The sequence below is a fragment of the Capricornis sumatraensis genome, chromosome 5, assembly GCF_032405125.1.
Source record: "Capricornis sumatraensis isolate serow.1 chromosome 5, serow.2, whole genome shotgun sequence".
Classification (NCBI taxonomy): domain Eukaryota; kingdom Metazoa; phylum Chordata; class Mammalia; order Artiodactyla; family Bovidae; genus Capricornis; species Capricornis sumatraensis.
In genome coordinates this window covers 53,046,759-53,065,920 of record NC_091073.1, presented here as the reverse complement: position 1 = coordinate 53,065,920, position 19,162 = coordinate 53,046,759, and the positions used below count along the sequence as shown (strand labels likewise).

Below are 19,162 nucleotides of genomic sequence, written 5' to 3'. Positions count from 1 at the left end.
CGCCAGGCTTATCTGTCCTTCCTTATCTCCTGGAGTTTGTTCAAACTCATGTCCTCTGATTTGGTGATGCCATCCAATCATCTTGTGTATTATGTTTACTGCGTGATTCCTCCCGTGCTACCGAGAGGGCAGCATCCTTCCTTGTCTGTCTCACTACTACATATACCCAGCACCTAGAACTCTGCTTAATACGTATTTACCTCAACAAATACTGAATGAATAGTGCTATTGAAAATTTAATATAATAAGGTTATTTCCTGATACTTTAAGATTATTTGGACAAATGTAAGTGATAATTTATACACACACTAAATTTATGAAACTCATAAAATACTGTACTGGCTGGAACATAAAATCAACTTTCAAACGGTAGAGTTACACTGGCCTTTGACTTTTTGTACAAGCAGTAAAATGCAATCCCATTTATGACCCATAATTAGAAAAATTCAACCCAGCTGCTAGTTTCCAACAAAAATAATGAAAAATTTCACAAGTTAATCAGTGCAGAAAGCAAAGGCACTTTTCAATTAAAATGTGGGAAAGAGGCTTTTAAGAACATCCATGTTTCGAAGTTTTATTTTTAATCAAGGTGAAAATGACATACAGTGAAGTGCACAATTCACTGAGTTCTGACAAATGTGTACAGCTATGTAACCAACATTCCAACCAATATACAAAACATTTCCAACACCCTGGAAAGTTTCCCCAACTCCTTACAGTCAATACCTAACATCCCTTAGTAGTTTAGAACCATATCTAACCATAGCTTAGTTTTGCCTGTCTCTGAATTTCATACAAATCTGAGATTTATTCTCACTCCTGAGAAGATCGATAGTTTGTTCTTTTTTATTGCTGAGTAGTATTTCATTGTGTGAATGCCCTACAATTTGTCTATCCATTCTCCTGTTGATGATTTTTTCCAATCTGGGCCATTCTGAATAAAACTTCTATAAATATTTTTATACAAATCTTTTTGTGAACATATGCATTTCTTATGTGGCTACCTAGAAGGAGCTTCCCTGGTAGCTCAGCTGGTAAAACAGCTGCCTGCAATGCAGGAAACCCTAGTTCGATTCCTGGGTCAGGAAGATACCCTGAAGAAAGCACAGGCTTCCCCCTCCAGTATTCAAGGGCTTCCCTGGTGTCTCAGGTGGTAAAGAATCTGCCTGGAATGTGGAAGACAGGGGTTTGATCCCTGGGTTGGGAAGATCCCCTGGAGAAGGGAATGATAACCCACTTCAGTATTCTTGCCTGGAGAATCCCCATGGACAGAGGTGCCTGGCAGGCTATGGTCCATAGGGGTTGCCAAGAGTCGGACACAACTGAGTAAGCAAGTACAGCACCTAGTGTGGGACTGCTGGGTCACAGGTAAACGAATATTTAACCTTATAAAAAATCTGCTGATTTCTCGTTTCTACCACTTCATCCTCTCATGTAATAAACAAGAATTTCAGTTACCTTATATCTTTGCTAACGTAAGACATGTCTTCTATTTTAGCTATTCTTGTATGTTTAGTGGAATCTCATTGTGATTTTAATGTTAATTTCCTTAATAACGAAAGATACTGAGCACTCTCCCATGGGTTTACTGGCCATTCTCATGTCTTCTTTATTAAACTGTTTAAGTCTTTTGCTCAGTTTGATTAGAGCCTTTTTATTATTGAGATTTAACAGCTCCTTATATATTTTCCAATAAAAATAAATTAGAATACATAAGGGAAAAAAACCACAATTATAAGAGCAACAAAAAATAATAGGTAACTTAGAAATAAGGTTAAGAAAAGACAAGAAAACCCTTTATGAAGAAAATTACAGAACACTGATGAAAGGAAAACTGAATAAATGGAGATAGGCAATGTTCATGGACAGGAAGATTCAATATCATTTAAAGAAGCTTATCCTAAAAGTTCTGTGGAATAATAAAAGCCCATGGGTAGTTAAACAATTCTGAAGAAAAATAAGGTAAAAATTACTTCAGTTCAGTTCAGTCGCTCAGTCATGTCCGACTCTTTGCAACCCCACAGACTGCAGCACTCCAGGCCTCCCTGTCCATCACAAACTCCTGGAGTTTACTCAGATTCATGTCCATTGAGTTGGCGATGCCATCCAACCATCTCGTCCTCTGTTGTCCCCTTCTCCTCTCGCCTTCAATCTTTCACAGCATCAGAGTCTTTTCAAATGAGTCAGTTCTTCGCATTAGGTGGCCAAAGTACTGGAGTTTCAGCTTCAGCATCAGTCCTTCCAATGAATATTCAGGACTAATTTCCTTTAGGATGGACTGGTTGGATCTTCTTACAGTCCAAGGGACTCTCAAGAGTCTTCTCCAACACCACAGTTCAAAAGTATCAATTCTTCGGTGCTCGGCTTTCTTTGCAGTCCAACTTTCACATCCACATCACAACTTTCCATACTACTGGAAAAACCATAGCCTTGACTAGATGGATCTTTGTTGGCAAAGTAATGTCTCTGCTTCTTAATATGCTGTCTAGGTTGGTCATTGGAGAAGGCAATGGCAGCCCACTCCAGTACTCTTGCCTGGAAAATCCCATGGACGGAGGAGCCTGGTGGGCTGCAGTCCATGGCGTCGCTATAAGTCAGACACGATTGAGCGATTTCATTTTCACTTTTCACTTTCATGCATTGGAGAAGGAAATGGCAAACCACTCCAGTGTCCTTCCCTGGAGAATCCCAGGGACGGCAGAGCCTGGTGGGCTGCCGTCTATGGGGTCGCAGAGTCGGACACGACTGAAGCGACTTAGCAGCAGCAGCAGGTTGATCATAACTTTTCTTCCAAGGAGTAAGCATCTTTTAATTTTATGGCTGCAGTCACCATCTGCAATGATTTTGGAGCCCAAATAAAGAAAGTAAAAATTACTTACCCTACCACATATCAGGACCATATAAACTCGTATTAAGATAAAAATATTAAAATGAAGGAATGGACAAATGAATAGACGAGAATAGCCTTTAAGTACATTCACATAAAAATGAGAAACTGATGTTTAAAAGTCAGTGAGGGAAAAAGTAAAAAAATGATGCATATTTTAAAAAAATGAAATGAGATTCTCATCTCTCACCATGCACAAAAATAAATTATAGATAGATTAAAACCTTAAGTGTGAAACTCAAGACTTTTTCATTTTTACAAGAAAATGAAGAGATTATCTTTTTAATGTGGGGCAGAGATGGATTTCTTAAGGCACAAAAAAGTGTAAGTATAAAGGAAACGATTGTTAGCCTATAATAAAATCAAGAAATTATGTTCTTGAGTGAAAAGGCATGAACATGAGTGAAAAGAGTGAAACAAGTGAAGGAAATTAAGAGGTAAACTTCCATTTACAAAACAAGTGAGTCATGGGGATGGAATATACAGCAAGGAGACTATAATCAATAATAATGTATTGATAATATCTTTGTACGATGACAAATGTTAACTAGACTTAATGTAGTGATCAGTCTGCAACGTATAGAAATATCAAATCTCTCTGTTATGCATCAGGAACTCACAGAGTGTTTGCTGTAGGTCAATTATTCTTCAACAAACAAACAAACAAACAAACTCAGAGAGAGACCAGATTTATGGTTACCAGAGGCAGAGGCTGAGAGGAGGAGCAATTGGATGAAGACAGTCAAATGGCTTAAACTTCCAGTTAGAGGAAGCGTAAGTATTAGGGATGTAATGCACAATAAGATCTATATAATTAACACTACTCTATCTTATATATGAACGTTGTTAAGAGAGTGAATCCTAAGAGTTCTCATCATAAGGAAAAAAATATTTTTTCTTTCATTTTACATCTATATGAGATGATGGATGTTCACTAAACCTAGTGTGGTAGTCATTTTATGATGTACATAAATCAAACCATCATGCTGGACACCTTAAACTTACACAGTGCTGTAGGTTGATTATATCTCAATAACACTAGAGGGCAAAACAAAGAAAACTCTGTTCAAACTACGCTACTGTAAATAAAATGAAGAAAAGCCCAAGATAGGGAGAAGATATTTTTTAATGCATGTTACCAACAAAGAATTAGTAACCAGAAGATAAATGGATGGATGGGTGGATGGATGGATGGAAGGGGAAAGAAAAGGAACACCCTTACAAATCAGTAAGAGCAACACAGTCAGACAGGAAAAAGGGCAATAAAAAATTATTTTTCACAGAAGACGAACTACAAATATGATCAGTGAACATAAAAAAGGTGTTCAAGATCAACAGCAATCAAGGAAAAGCAAATTCAATTCACAAGATCGCAAGGTAACATCCATCCTATTGGCAAAGCTGCTTAAAATCTGACAACATCAAATGGTAGCTTGAATGTGCACAACTAGAAATTCTCACACTACTGCTGAGGGTGAAAACTGGATAATAGCTTTGCAGAGCAAATAAGGTAAAATGAGGTACAGTGAAAGCTGTGTGTTCCCTCCAGCCAGCCTTTCTACACTTAGATATGTAACCTGGAGCAGCAATCCTCAAACTTCAGTCTCAAAACCTCTTTACATTCTTAAAAATTATTTGTTTATATGAATGATAGTCATGAATATATATTGTATAATAAATTACAATTGTTTTAAAATTATTTCACTTAAAAATGAACAGTATGACAACTACATATTATTATACATAACATATTCTTTTTTTGCACTTATTTATTTATTTTTTACTTTACAATACTGTACTGGTTTTGCCATACACTGACATGAATCCACCACAGGTGTACATGAGTTCCCAACCCTGAACCCCCCTCCCACCATCCTCCCCATATCATCTCTCTGGGTCATCCCAGTGAAATAACATATTCTTATGGAAAATAACTACATCCTCCAAAACAAAAAAAATTAATAAAAAGAATGGCTATTTTACATTTTTTACAAATCTGGCATAATAGAAGACAGTTGGGTTCTCACATCTACTTCTGCATTCAATCTGCTGCAATAGCATACATTATGTACCCTCTGGAAAATTCCATTATATACTTAGCAGAAAATGAGGGGGAGGGCAAAGAACTTATTATATATTATTATTATTGTTATTTTCAATCCATAGACTCCCTGAAAAGGTCAAGGAGTAGGAGAGGAATGGTCCTCCAGGGGTCCCCACACTTTAAAAAACTCGAGTACATTTGCATAATACACATACATGCACACACACATCATGCTCATCACATCACTGTAATAACAAATAATTAGAAACAAGCAAAATATTTATCAAAGAACGGATAAACTGTCTATTTACATAAGGGTATACTAACAGTTTAAAAGCAGTAAACAAGGGCTACATGAATCAATGTAATATCTCAAACACTGTTCTCAAAAACAAGCTGAAGGATGATAATTTACATAAATGAAACTTTTATAAGTGGTACAATTATACAAACTTGGAATATATGCAAAATAGCCTTATTCCTAATCTATAAATAGATGCCTTTGTAGTAACAGTACAGAAACAAAAATAGGAAATAAAGACAAGAAATTCATCATAATGGTGGTTATCTATGGAGAAGGAAGTTAAGAGAATGGGTAAGAGAGGGACACACAAGGACTCCTACTGCATGTATGATTATTTTCTTAAAAGAAAAAAAAACCGTGAAGGGTTAAAATGTTACAATCTATCTGTTAGAGCCAGGGGATGGTTTATATGAGTTTTCATTTTTGTATATTGGAAACACCTCATAATTTAAAAAAAGAGAAAGAAAGAGAGAACAAGAAAGAGTGAAAAAATTTCTCCTCTACTTGGTTTTGGAGATAAAAATCTCTCGGTACATAAAAATCTCTCAATACTCTCAGTCCAACCAGATTAGTCTACACTGTGTTTTTTTTTTATTTTTTTTTTTACTTTGTTACCTTTGACATATAAAAACAATATATGTAAGGCATGCAACTTGATATTTTGGCATAGTATATACTGTACAAAAAAATCACAATGAAGCTAAATAATTTAATTATCACCTCTATATAGTCACCATTCTGTATGTGTGAAGATTTCAATTAAGATCAATTTTCTCAGCCAATTTCAAGCATCCAGTACAGTACTGGTAACTGTCACCCTGCTATATACTTAAAGATTCCCAGAACTTATTCATTTTGCATAACTGAAGCTTTGTACTCTTTCAATGCTAAATGTGCTCCTAAAATATATTTTACAAAATATCCTTTTACAAATGAGTTTTTCTTAAAATTTGAACACTAAAATATCCTTTGAATTCTTTTTAAGGAATTATTAGGAATCAAAGATCCTAATATTGCTTAGTTGGTAAACTGTTGTTAATGACAGTCAAATAAGATATCAAAGACCTGTGAAAAACTCCATGTAAAAACAAAGATCCAAAAGAACTGTCTTTTTCTTTCTAAAAATCTACTAAGATAGTAATTTGTAGTGGAGCAAGTATAGAATGATGGGTTTTCAGAATAAAATCATTTTAACATAAAACTTAGGTACAAAAGTTTGTCCCACCATAAGCTTTCTTTCATAAATATTATGACATAAGGAAATGGCAACAAGCTGTCAATTTAATGCAACCAATTTTTCCAATTTATATTTCAGGCACACATTCATGTTTTTACTATAAGCATCTGCCTCACTTAAATAAAGTACCTACTATCAATACCCCTACCTACTCTTCCCAAGTTGTTTTAAAATGACTTATTAAAACTTGAATAAAACCATAAACTGGGAGATTTTACACACACAAATTTATTTATTCTACCAGTTAAACACTGATTGTCAAGGAAGGAGATGGTGTGAAAACAAAGCAAAGCGTTATCCCATTGCTTTTTTTTCCCCTAATTTTTTTTTAAAGTCAGACTATTTACCTTGCATTTTAAATAGAATCAAAGGAGGACTTTAGATTTAGAAGAGCAAGGGTTTTTTTAAAGTTTGAAACACTTAGCTGAAAGATCTAAAAACTTTAGTTTTATACTTTTCATTAATAACTTTTTATTTAAGTATTATTACTCTACTGACTTGAAAGTAATCTCCCGTGTCTTACATTCTCAATCAACTTTCATTTTTTTAAATTTATTTTTAATTGAAGGATAACTGCTTTACAATGTTGTGTTGGTTTCTGCTGTACAAAAATGTGAATCAGCCATAAGTGTATATATATCCCCTCCCTCTTGAGCCTCCCTTCCACACCCTCATCCTACCCACCTAGGTCATCACAGGGCACCAGGGTGAGCTCCCTGTGTTCAAACTTCATTTTTATGAACTATAATGTTCTGACTTCTAAAACCTGCCTTTCCTTCCTTCCTTCCTTTTCTTATTTTTTAACAAACCCATATATAAGGCTAGTATATGTCAGACACTGTTAACTCATTTAACCCTCTGAGGTAAGTAGTGTCATAATTCCCATTTCACAGATGAGGAAACTGAGGCATAGATGGTAAAGTAACTTGCTCAAGGTTCCAAAAGTTATAAATGGCAGAATCAAGATTCAAACCCAGAGCTTATGTCAAAGCAAGGGCATATTTTTTAAAAGTTTTCACTGTTTCTGATTTTTCAGCATTACTTAAACATTTTTCAGCACTAAAAGCAATCTGTTTTCCATAAACTACCAGGCTTAAGAAGTATAAGGCAGAGGAAAGGGGATCTACTGACCATGTTTATCAAATGAGCGGAGGGGAAAAGTGGAAGGAATAATAATTGAGGGAGATGACTGTAACACATTCAGTTTAGGGCAAAATTATTTGAGTTGCTTGAAGAATATGCAAGCAGAGGTGGCTGGTAAGCAGGTAGACACACTGAATCTTAAGGAGAGGGGAGGGCTGTGCTGGAACTACAGTTAAAACTGGAGGGCTCCAAAAAGCAAGTCAGCCCTAGGGGGCGAGCAGGATTCTCGTAATAAAGGTAAGAAGGCAGTGTCTTTCAAGGTGGTTAGGAATGAGGCAAGATGGAGAGAAAAAAAGGCAAAGCAGGTTCATGGCAACAGATGCATTTGAGATGTAACACAGGGCTCACAGACGCAGAAGGAGAGATCCGAACATCTACTCAGTGAGAATATGCAATTCTCAGCTGCAAGACAAGCCTGTATGCTTGTGTTCTTTGCATTTTGCAGAATGATCAAATATCAGGCCAAAATATAATGCCGCCTTATTTTGTTTAATATAATGAAGTCTAAACCTACGAAACTGAAGATTAGCAAAGGCTTTTACATTTCATGAAAACACTTTAAAATGTTTAAAATATAAAGGATTATCAAGAGGGTATTTTTAATATTCACATGCCCAAGAAGGTTTTGATCACTTCAGAAATATACGTTTACAGACATTTACTATTATTAGACATTCAGTATTCAACTTGAGGTTAATTAAAATGTACTTGGCCACCTAATGTGAGCAAAGCGAGATGCACACAGGAAAGTCTAGGAGGGAGGGAGCTTATTACTGCATATCCCTGCCTGCCTGTGCTGGGCACATCTGACAGCCACCGAGCTTTCTTTCTGCCATTTTGACACCTTTCATGTCAACCAGAGAATTTTGTAAGGATCTTTTGGAAGGGTGAAATGAAGCTAACCTTTGGAGAAAAACTGGGATTTGGCAGAAAACTAAGGAAAGACGACTGGGTACCTAGGACCAAGAGAATAATTCAGGCAAGAATATTTGAATACATCAATTTTGAACCACACTATATGCCTCTACAGTGTTTTATCTACTACTCAAGGGCTGCTTACAAATGAATAGACTTTCTTTCATGTCTTTTTTCACTTAAAATGTACTTAATAGGTAATACAAGTATATGATAAGCTTTTAATCAAGTTACAAAAAGGGGGACAGTGAAGAGTCTCCCTTCTAAACAACTGTCCTCTCCAGAGACTGCTTTCCTGAGATACCCTGTGCATGTGTGCATGCTAAGTAGCTTCAGTTGTGTCCGACTCTTTGTGACCTTATGGACTGTAGCCTGCCAGGCTCTTCTGTCCATGGGATTCTCCAGGCAAGAATACCGCAGTGGGTTGCCACAGGCTCCTCCAGGACATCTTCCTGACCCAGGGATCGCACCCATGTCTCTTGCATCTCCTGCATGGGCAAACAGGTTCCTTACCACTATACCCTATGTAACTGCATTTCTTTTGAACTATTTTAAACTTTTTTCTCCTTACGGTGTTGCCCGGTCCTAATCTTTTAAAATATTTTAAACTTTAGATTTTCTTCTAATTCAGATAGCATCTCCATGACTTAGTGATTCTTAACTAAACACCTATAACATGGTATGATTCTGTTTGTCACATCCCCAAAATGTGTATCAAGAACCTTAGTACTCTATAATCTAAATGGAGTTCAAGGTACAGAGGGGAATACAAATTTAAAAGAAAAAGCCTGGATCTTATCTGTCATGTAGTATGATTTTATTTCCTCCTTATAAGATAGAATTTTCCTCTTTATTCTGCCAAACTTTGGTTGAGTTAAACAATTAGCTTACCTAATGAGGGTCTATTTAAAAAGACAAACACAAATACACTAGGACCCTATAATTCAGGAGCTTAAAAGAGGAAGCCAAAGTTTATTACAGCCAGCTTATATATTAATAGAGTATCAGTTTAGTCTCCAAAATGGGGTCGTGTACCACAAGACAGAGTATAAGGCAGTCTTTAAGGGCGTAGGAAAAAATTAGAACTTGTTTACAATGACTTCTTCTTCCTTTCAAAATTTATATTGTAGAATCCTTTCTCATGGGACTCCTCTGATAGCTCAGTGGTAAAGAATCTGCCTGCAATGCAGAAGACACAGGTTTGATCCCTGGGCTCAGAAGATCCCCTGGGGAAGGGAACGGCAACCTACTCCAGTTATCCTGCCTGGGAAATCCCATGGACAGAGAAGCCTGGTGGGCTAAAACAACAACAACACTTTCTCATATACTGGTACCTGCACAATATTTATAAAGACATACTTGGGATATGTATACTCATTATGTTCCCTCATTAGCAAAACTGCTATTTTGCAAATGAGGGTACATAATCAAAAAAATTTGATAATTAAACAGCTCAGTATACGAGGTGTTCATTTCTAAAAATAAATAAGTTTATTGATTTTCGAAAGTACACCAAGTACTGGGGCTTCCCTGATGGTCCAGTGGTTAGGACTTCGTTCTTTCACTGCTGAACACCCAGGTTTGATCCCTGGTTGAGGGACTAAGATCTCACAAGCTGCAGAGCATAGCAAAATAAAATAAACCAAAGCTCATGTAAGAAAAGTATACCAAGTGCTAATTTGGATAGAACAGAGAGAAAAAGCAAATTGTAAAAGGGACAGATCAATGCTGAGCTAGACTAAATTTTAGAGGGAAAAGTAGGTGGCTTAATTTTTGATACATGGTTCTTTTCAGCCCTGTTATTGCTGTAAGAGTTACTAACACTGAAGTGTGTGGTCAAGCAGATGGGCTTGAACTTAAGACTGCCAGGTTCAAATCCTGACTCTACCACTCACTCCGGGGAGGGCTGAATGAAGTGTATAATAGTCTTATTCAGGGCCTGGCAGTTACGTAGCCAAAAATGTTAACAATGACTAAATAAAAAGAATATCATTTAACAGACATTAGCTTTCTACAGCAACTGAAACGAAACAGCTGAGTCATGTTTTAATTAAGAACCTTTCGGAAAGATGCTTTTTGAGTCTAACATATTTAAACAAATGGAAGTTTTTCCTTCTTTTTTATCCAAAAAAGAAAAAAAATATATTCCCCTCAGTAAAACTCCCATGAACTATTCTATCTTGGAACAGCTAATGTAAATTAAACAGTGTCAGTCCCCAGCCAAACGGATACCGGAATCACTGTATACAGTATATCTTTTTGGCTTCACTTTTATGTGGAACATGTGTTTATATTTTGACCTTTTGTCTTTTTTTTTTAAATACAGAACATTTTTAAACAGCAGCAACTGGAATGATTTTTTTTTTCTAGCTTCCAAACATACTAAGCTACACATGGCAAAGCCTATTGCTGAAACATTTATAAATGTTACACCAACTGTGTTTATATTTCTGATTTTTTTAGATTGTTGTTTTCATGTAAGCCATGACCTGAAAATTTAAGCTCAAATTCTTTCCACAAAATAATTACATAATGGAACAGTCTGAGTCATTTCTAATTTCCGAAACACAAAAACTTGCTCCCATAAAATAAAGATAATAATCAGTATCACAGTGAAGTTTTCATACAGGGTTTTGTAACCATGACCATCTCAATCACAGCTAAGTAGTAAGGATAAGGCTGGAAGGACAATAAGAACAGGACCAAGAACACGATGGCAACCACCCATCCAACTCAGAAAAGTCACTGCACTCTTTTTTCTTTTCCATTGCCTCTTCTTAAGCAACTGATACAAAAATAAACTCTAATATTAAATTTCACGGCAATGAAAAAATCAAAGAGAAAAAAAGTTGGTGACTCTGAAGGGAAAAGTACAAAAGCACTTCTTGTTAGCCTGGCCTTTCAGACCTTATCTATCACCCTGGTGGAAGGCAGGAAGGATTTATAGTAGGTAAGTTAATATCAAAAGGCACACAAAATGTAAAGTGATAATTCTATGAACAAAAAGACCAAAACGGACTAAATCTGGGCAAGGAACGTCTCTGGCTCTCAGCGGCTCCATCTGTTAAATGTTATAGACAACATATTCTATCTATGAGACAGTCTGTGACAAAAGGATTGTCTCTTAAGGAGTCTAGAGATGGTAAACTTAAAAGAATAATTACTTCTTTTTTCTTAAGAAAAAGAAAAGGAGTTGGTTCTCAATAAATATGTCTGCAGTGAGTGAATAAGCAGAGGATCCTCCCTTTCAACTTTACATGTTCTTTCTCCTCACGGGCTGCTCCAGGTCTCAGCTCTGTTACTCTGTGACTCTGAACACTGCTAAGGCAGACCCCAAGGTCAGTCAACTCAGACAGCTTCGCTGAATCCCTTACCTCAAATATTCCACCAACCACTACTTCCACCACAGGCTTTCTCTATTCCTACTACTCTCATTAAGATCTCTTTTTTTAAGGGATCACAAATAAATTCCTCCTTGACAATTTCAAAGATCTTTTGTTAGTATCCACATGGTTGAAAAAGATACACAATTTTTTTTTTCTTTTGACACAGCTATGGACATAACTTTGACAGCTAGAAATTTACTGGAATCCAGGGAATGAGATTTGCCACAGTGAATAACCATTAAATATTTACTCTGTCCCACCCAGTTACAATACATCACTTTATGTACAAACTCAAAGGGAAAGCTTACATGCCTTCAAATGGAAAGCTTGTAACAGTCTTAAGTTAAATAACAGCTACAGTTTGATCTCTTAAGATAGGCAGGTAAACATATGAAAGCATCCAGTGCTGCAGTTTTTGTTGAGATGCTTTGATTCTATGCCACTGCTTAAGAAAAGATATCAGTTTCTCAAAGAACCCTTCACAAGTTGCAACAGATGTTACTCCTCTTCCTCCTCCTCTCTCTCTCTTCCCATCCCTCCTCTCCCCTCTCCCTCCCTTTTCCCAAGTTTAAAGTAATAGATGGATAAAAGTTTGAGAAAGGACACCCAAAGTCCTTTGATTTCCCAATTTCAATCCCTAAAGTAATCCATTTAATGCTACTATTAAAATGAATAATGTTCTTAACTGTTCTTTGAAAAACATAATTGCCATCTCTAATGCAAAATATTTTTTTAAATCTTCTCTAATGTTGTTTTAAGCCCCTAACTAAAATAATGGCTTTAATATTTTAGCCATTGTCATGAATGATGTAATCCATTTCAGGAGGAGGATTTAAAACTACTATATAAATTTCCAGTAGCCAAAGACCAGAAAAGTCTCATTAACTACAAAATCCTAAAGTGCTTGCTTAGCTACAAATTATGAGTTGAAAGGATGTGGGTTTTACTACTATGCAACATAACTTCACATTAAATCCTAAGAGAAACTGCCCAGCAAGCTCATTTCCTATTTCATCTGTGTAAAAAGTGCAAACATTAGATTCACCTCCACCAAACACAATGAAAGCCTCATTGTGAAGAAAATACTTCTGGAAGACCTCTTGTAAATAAGGTTATTTGTTTAACAGGTAACTGATGCTTGTTGGGTGCAGTATCCTAAGGGCCTTGCAAATATTACTCCATTTATCCTCATTAAAACTTCACAAAGCAAGTACTATTATTATGCCATGTCAACATGCTGAGCACAGCATTTCATACATTAAAAAAAAAGACACTAAGTTGCAAGTTAACCCTCCAAAATCAACTTCATGAATGCTTTTCAAACTGATTAAATGGATTTAAGAGGTTGATTATATACTAAAAAATATTTTAACTTTCAGTCCATTGCACAAGTACCATCACTAAAATAAATTTCTTTCTTTAGCTGTATGCTGATGGCTACATGCAGTAGGAGACTAAGGATTGGCTGCTTTGTTGCCCAACAGTCTCCAGGAGCCCTCCACAGAGCAAGTTCTTAAAAAAGGGCTCACACAAATGAGCCTAAAAAACCAACCAAAGCAACTCTCCTTTAAAGCTCTAATTCCTCTCTACAATTTCCTACTGTCAGTTAGGCCATGAATGTCAACGTTTTTTTACTTCCAGTATGAACAAGGTTAAGAACTTTTTCACAGCAGATTCTTAGCAAGTCAATCTATTACCCTCACTGCTTTGTCATCTCATTTTAAAGGAAGACCACACACGTCATTCCAGACAGATGAATTTCTGACTTTTATTCTTCAAGTTACAATGAAGCTTAGCTCTTCCCATTCTGTATTTAATAGAGATGAAGAACATTTGTTCTTAATCCTCTTAAAAAATTTCAGACACATGCATGCTATTCTCAGCTCTTTCAACCATTCCCTCTCATACTATGCACCTTTGTTCCCTTAATCTCTCACCATAAGCTCCAACTTTCCAATATTTTGCATAATTTTCCAGATCTCTGGTAAACTCTACACAATCCCCTTAAATTGTAAAAATGTAAAGGCAGATAAAGTTCTCCTAAAAGACTTGACGTAAATCAGAGTTAAGAGGATTAAGTCACAGATTTTACATGCTAAATTTCTATTTATATACCTTTGACATCAAGCTTATAAGCCATGGTTCTATAGTTTTGCCTTGTAAATTAACCTGACCTTGATATCTTTGCCTTCGATAATTTAGTATATTAGTTCTTCCATATTTTACATTAGTCTATTTTTCTTCCAGTTTGATTCCTCTTCATGGGTCCATGTGTAATTTGTTTCCAACTACTTGTCAATTTTGGAGATGGAAATGGTAACCCACTCCAGCATTCCTGTTGCGATAATTCCATGGACAGAGGAGCCTGGCGGGCTACAGTCCATGGGGTCGCAAAGAGCTGGACATGACTGAGCAGCACTTCTCATTTACTTCATTTTGTTATTTGAGTTATTTCGCTTAAGAAATAATTGAGCAACACAAGATCTCCCAATGATGCCTGTATTAATTGCCACAGATTTCACTCCAAATTGGTACTGATCCAACTCTTTGGCTTATTGCAACCCTCCTAATAATTCCAAGCCTGGGGACATGGCCCTTGCGGAAGAGACAGGTCAAGTTTCATTTCTGTAGGACGGGGAGGAGGGAGGCAGTCTCAATTATAGCTTTTTTCAGGACTTTAAGAGTTCCCAGAAAGGGGATCACAATATGCCACTATCATTCTAACACCTAAAGGTTACCCTTTTAACAAGAATTGACACCAAGCTGGAAGTAAACATCAGAAGTGATAAACTTAGAAGAGAATAGGAGGGGAACAAGAAAGCAATCAGCAGAGGAAGAGAGAAAGGGAAGGGAAAGGGAAAAGAGAAGTAAAGACCACCTTCACCCATCAGACTTTTGGCCAAGGTCCCAAATGCTGGTTCACTTGCTTGATTCAACCACACTATGAGTTCAAGGTCACATATGCTTGATCTCTCTGGGGGAGTCAATGGCAACCAGTTTCAGGGTCAAAAACTTGCCTTTTTGAACAACCCCTCGCAAATACGATCACTTGTCCTAAGGGATTCGTGAGAGTAAGTATGAATTAATCAATGCAAATTCATCACCATTACTGAAAAAAAAAAAAAAAAAAAGCAGGAACACTTGACCTCTGATTCAGCCAGCTGGACAAATTTCATTAAGGGGGAGACCTCTGATGATCTTAGGTCAGACAGATGTGAGTAAGAAACCAGGCTCTACTCCTCACTAGTCCTGTGTGTGACCTTGGACAAATTTATTTTTCTAAACCTTAAAGACAAAATATATTAAGGGCCTCAAGCAGAGCTTGACATAAAAGGGATGCTCAAGGGATGCCAGGCCCACCCCCTTCCCAGAGATAAAAGCCGGAACTTAAGAGCACAAGCATGGCGCCAGGCCCACCGCTCTTACAACCTCTGCAGCCTACCAGCTGTGAAACACTGAACAACTGTTAGTCTCATCTTTCTTATAAAGCTGGGATAATGAATCCAGGCATTTAGATAGTGTTTAGCACACAATCTCAATAAATAGCAGCTATTTTTTAACTGTTAATAAGAGAAAGTGATATTATAATCATCATTATTATCATTATCTGTTGACCACCTTTCTCAAAGTAGGATCAGGCAACAGTAGATATCATCTGTTAAAAAAAGATCCCAAGTCCACCCCAACCTATTCAAAAAAGCTCCAAAAGCGTAGTACCAGGTAATAATCATTTCAGAATCAAACTTCCTTGAGAGGTATACTAAAATTTAAGAATGACTTATCCTTTTCATCTTGCGCTATGTTTCAGTAAATTAAGACTTGCCTTCTAGTATTTTCCCCATTCTTTAGTACTTTTCTTATTCTTTACTATGTCATGAGGATTACCCAGTATCAGGTGTATTTTTATATTTCAGTACTTTTTTAGACTTAGGCATTAAACTGATAGGCTTATTCCCATTGTTTCCCTCCCTCTCCCCAAGAGTATTATTTTGACTTTTTCCTCCTTTGACTGAGGGTTGACAGACTATGGCCTTGGTCTGTGGCCAGTTTTGTACAGAGGGAATACATGTTTAAAGGACCGTTTAAAAAAAGAGAAATATGCGATGAAGACCATACGTTGCTCACAAAGCCTGAAATATTTACTCTCTGACCCTTTACAAAAAAGTTTGCCAACCCCTCAGGAGTCTAGAATTCTCTTTAAATTGGGGGTCTCAACATAAATTACTTTTAAAAAATTGAGAAATGATTAGAATAGAAACTACTCTAAATGTATATTTTTCACTGCACCTAGAAAAGGGAAGCACCGTTGCCAAAGTTTCTGTTATACACAGACACGTATGTGTGCATTGGATAATGACCAAACTGGTTGCAGTCATAAAAGTCTTGGAGGGTGTGGAGGGGTAGGAATGAGGAATAAATTGGGCAATTGGTTAACCAGTATATAGTAAAACTGACACTGAGTAATTTTTACAATAAAAGTGCTTTGGAGACTATAAAACCATAGTAAATGATCCCTACTACTCAGAAGGTAATGGCTTCTTTCTTCATTGCTAAATGGAAATGAAATCTGTTCTGTGTACAATATACATTGTTTTAAAGAGAAAACAAAATCATAAATGCAAAGTACTTCTAAACAGTACACAAGCAAAATATTTTAGTTATACTAACAATATATTGCACTGAACAAATGTAGGCTCTTTACCAAGTCCTTAGTCTTTGGTTTTCTCCAATCTGAAAAACCAGTCCTTTTTGTTTTCTTTGTGTGTGTCCATGTGCATGTGGATGTACTCGTGTGTGGATGTGTGTCTCAAGCAGTAAAGAGGTATTAGATTTCTCTACCCTTTGTGTCATTCATCAGTGGCTTCTCCTGCCCATCTACTTAAAATGTGCACTCTTTCCTTCTCATGCCATTTCTAATAAGAAAAGCATTAGATTAAGTTTTTGTGCAAAATGAAGACTATGATTATCCTACCCCTGGAAACATTACAAAGTCCAAAATAAAAATTTTTAAAGTAACAATCTTCCATTTTATCTTCAGAGAGCATTAATTTCCAGGGCTTTCTGTGACTGCTTCAGATAAGCTAAAAATACCTTAATTTTATAATACATTTCAACAATTTTGCAAAGAAAAGAAACACCTTCCTAGAAAGGTACACAAGAAATGACACTTTAAAATATGAAATGTACTGTGGACACACAAACCACGAGTAGTGTAAATAAATAAAAGCTGGTGTGATGCTGAATGCACGTTTGTCTTGTACCACAAAGAAAAAGCACTTGCACATTTGCACACCCGGGTATTTTAGCTTGGGATGCCACAAAGATGGGATTTAGGCATGCTGTGTAAATGTAGGAGGCTGTTAATGTGTAAGCGTGTCTGCGTGTGTCAGGGAAAGAGGGTTATAAGCGGGAGGGGTGGGACCTGCCAGGAGCAGCTACTGGAGAAAACCCCCTTTTCTTTCCCATTCATTCTTTCTAGCTTCAGTGTCTGGCACAGTCCTTACAATTACTCACTGCTTTTCATTCTAAAGACAACCAACAAGCTTTCAGAACGTCCTACAGTGTTTTTCCCACAGTTTTTTTTTTTTTTAAGACATTAAATCATCCAAAATTTGTTTTAAATCAAACCCGTTTCCTCATTCCAAAGACCCCACGGGTTGCAGGCTAAACAGGATCCTTTGTTGTGTGTCCCAAAAGAATACAACACGCTATCGGTAAACTGGAAAATAATAGATGACTCTCGTTTCCAAGAATGCCAAAGCTATCACCATAAATTCTATTCTGCCCCGTGAGTCCAATTTCACGCTCCTTTTAGTGAATCTGCCGTCCTTACAAGAGTGAAGTCAATGCGATTGACCACCCCTCCACCTTTTCGTTTTGGACAGTCCTCTAATACACATAAGGGCTGAAAGAGGATGCCAAATGGGCCAGCTTCATTTATGCAACCCCAGTGAAAGTTGTTTCTCAGATGCCCACTCCAATCCTGCCGGCCTCTGCCTCCGAGCCCAGGAAGAGAGGAGGGCGAGTGGGCAGAGAAGCCTCACCTCTCGGCTCCCCACCTCCACAGGAGGGAACGCGGGGGAGGGCACGACGAGAGCGCGGAGGAAGAAAGTGGGCGAGTGGAAGAGACAGAAATGGATGCTGAGGGGGTGGGCGCAAGGGGAAGGTAGGGAAGGCAGGGAGAGGTGGGTGAGTGTAGCTCTGGGATCTAAGGACCGAGGGGGAGCGGCGAGGGTGGGGGCCCGCGCGGGGAATCCGGTCCTCACCGTTGAATGCCCCTGCATCCGCGGCCTCTTCCTCCTCCTCGCCGTTCTCCGAATCGCTGTGCCTGGGCTCCTCGGCGAAGTTGACCCCCTTGCTGGGGGTGCCGCCCCCGCTGGCGGCGCCCGCGTCCCCCCAGGTCCTGCCTTCATGGCCGAAGCGCGCGGCGCCTTTGCGCTCGTTCTCCTCCTGCAGGCGCGTGAAGTGCTGCAGCGCGAACTCCAGCAGGTCCGCGGGCTGGTGCCTCAGGACCTCCACGGTGAAGCCCTGCAGCAGCTCCGTCAGTCCCGCCGGGATCTCGATGCTCATCCTGCCTCCCCTGCCGGCGGGCGCCCGGGCGCCGCCCTCGCCCCCTCGCTGAACCGGCCTCGGGCCCAGCGGCGGCCAAGCGAGCGCAGACGGACGCTGGCGGGGCTACCGGCTGCGAGCGCGGCGCACTGGGCCCCGGCAGCCAGGCTGGCCCGGCCCGCGGCTCCCGGCGCGCGGCTGTTCCGTGCGGCGGCGGCGGCTGAGCAAGCTCGGCCCGGGGAGGGCTGGCAGCATCTCCGGCTCCTCCCGCTCCTGCCGCGGCCGCTCCTCTCCCCCGCCCGGGCCGCCCCGCCCCCGCCCCACCGCTGCACGCGGGAGGGGGCTCCGGCGCGCCCCCACGTGACCCACGGAAACCATGGCAACCCTGCCGGCGGGCGCCGAGCACCCGCCACTTGCACAGCTGAGGGGCTGAAGACGCAACGCAGGCCGGCGCCACCAGGCTGGCGGGGCTCTCTCCTAGGGGGCGCGGCCCGGGCGGGTCCACCCACCCCCCAACTCGGCACTCCCCGGGTCACCCTCGGGCCAGGCGCGCCTTGGTAGTCCACCTGTCCGCACGCCCCAGAGAGGACGGGCCACTCGGCCAAATTCCCACGCCTCTTTCACCACCCCGAGTCCAAGCAGAACTGCTGCCACGCGGTTTGCCCTGAAACTTGGGCCTCCACCTTGTTAGCGTCAT

At 39.1% G+C, this 19,162-nt stretch overlaps 1 protein-coding gene across 1 annotated transcript in view; it reads right to left on the bottom strand.

Annotated features, from left to right (window-relative positions):
• The window catches only part of PRKAR2B (protein kinase cAMP-dependent type II regulatory subunit beta), a 112,587-nt gene extending 94,101 nt beyond the window's left edge, over positions 1 to 18,486 (bottom strand). The window contains exon 1 of the mRNA XM_068972643.1: positions 18,183 to 18,486. Coding sequence (XP_068828744.1) covers positions 18,183 to 18,486 — 304 coding nt within the window. The remainder of the gene's footprint in view (positions 1 to 18,182) is intronic.
• Between the last annotated feature and the right edge of the window lie 676 nt (positions 18,487 to 19,162).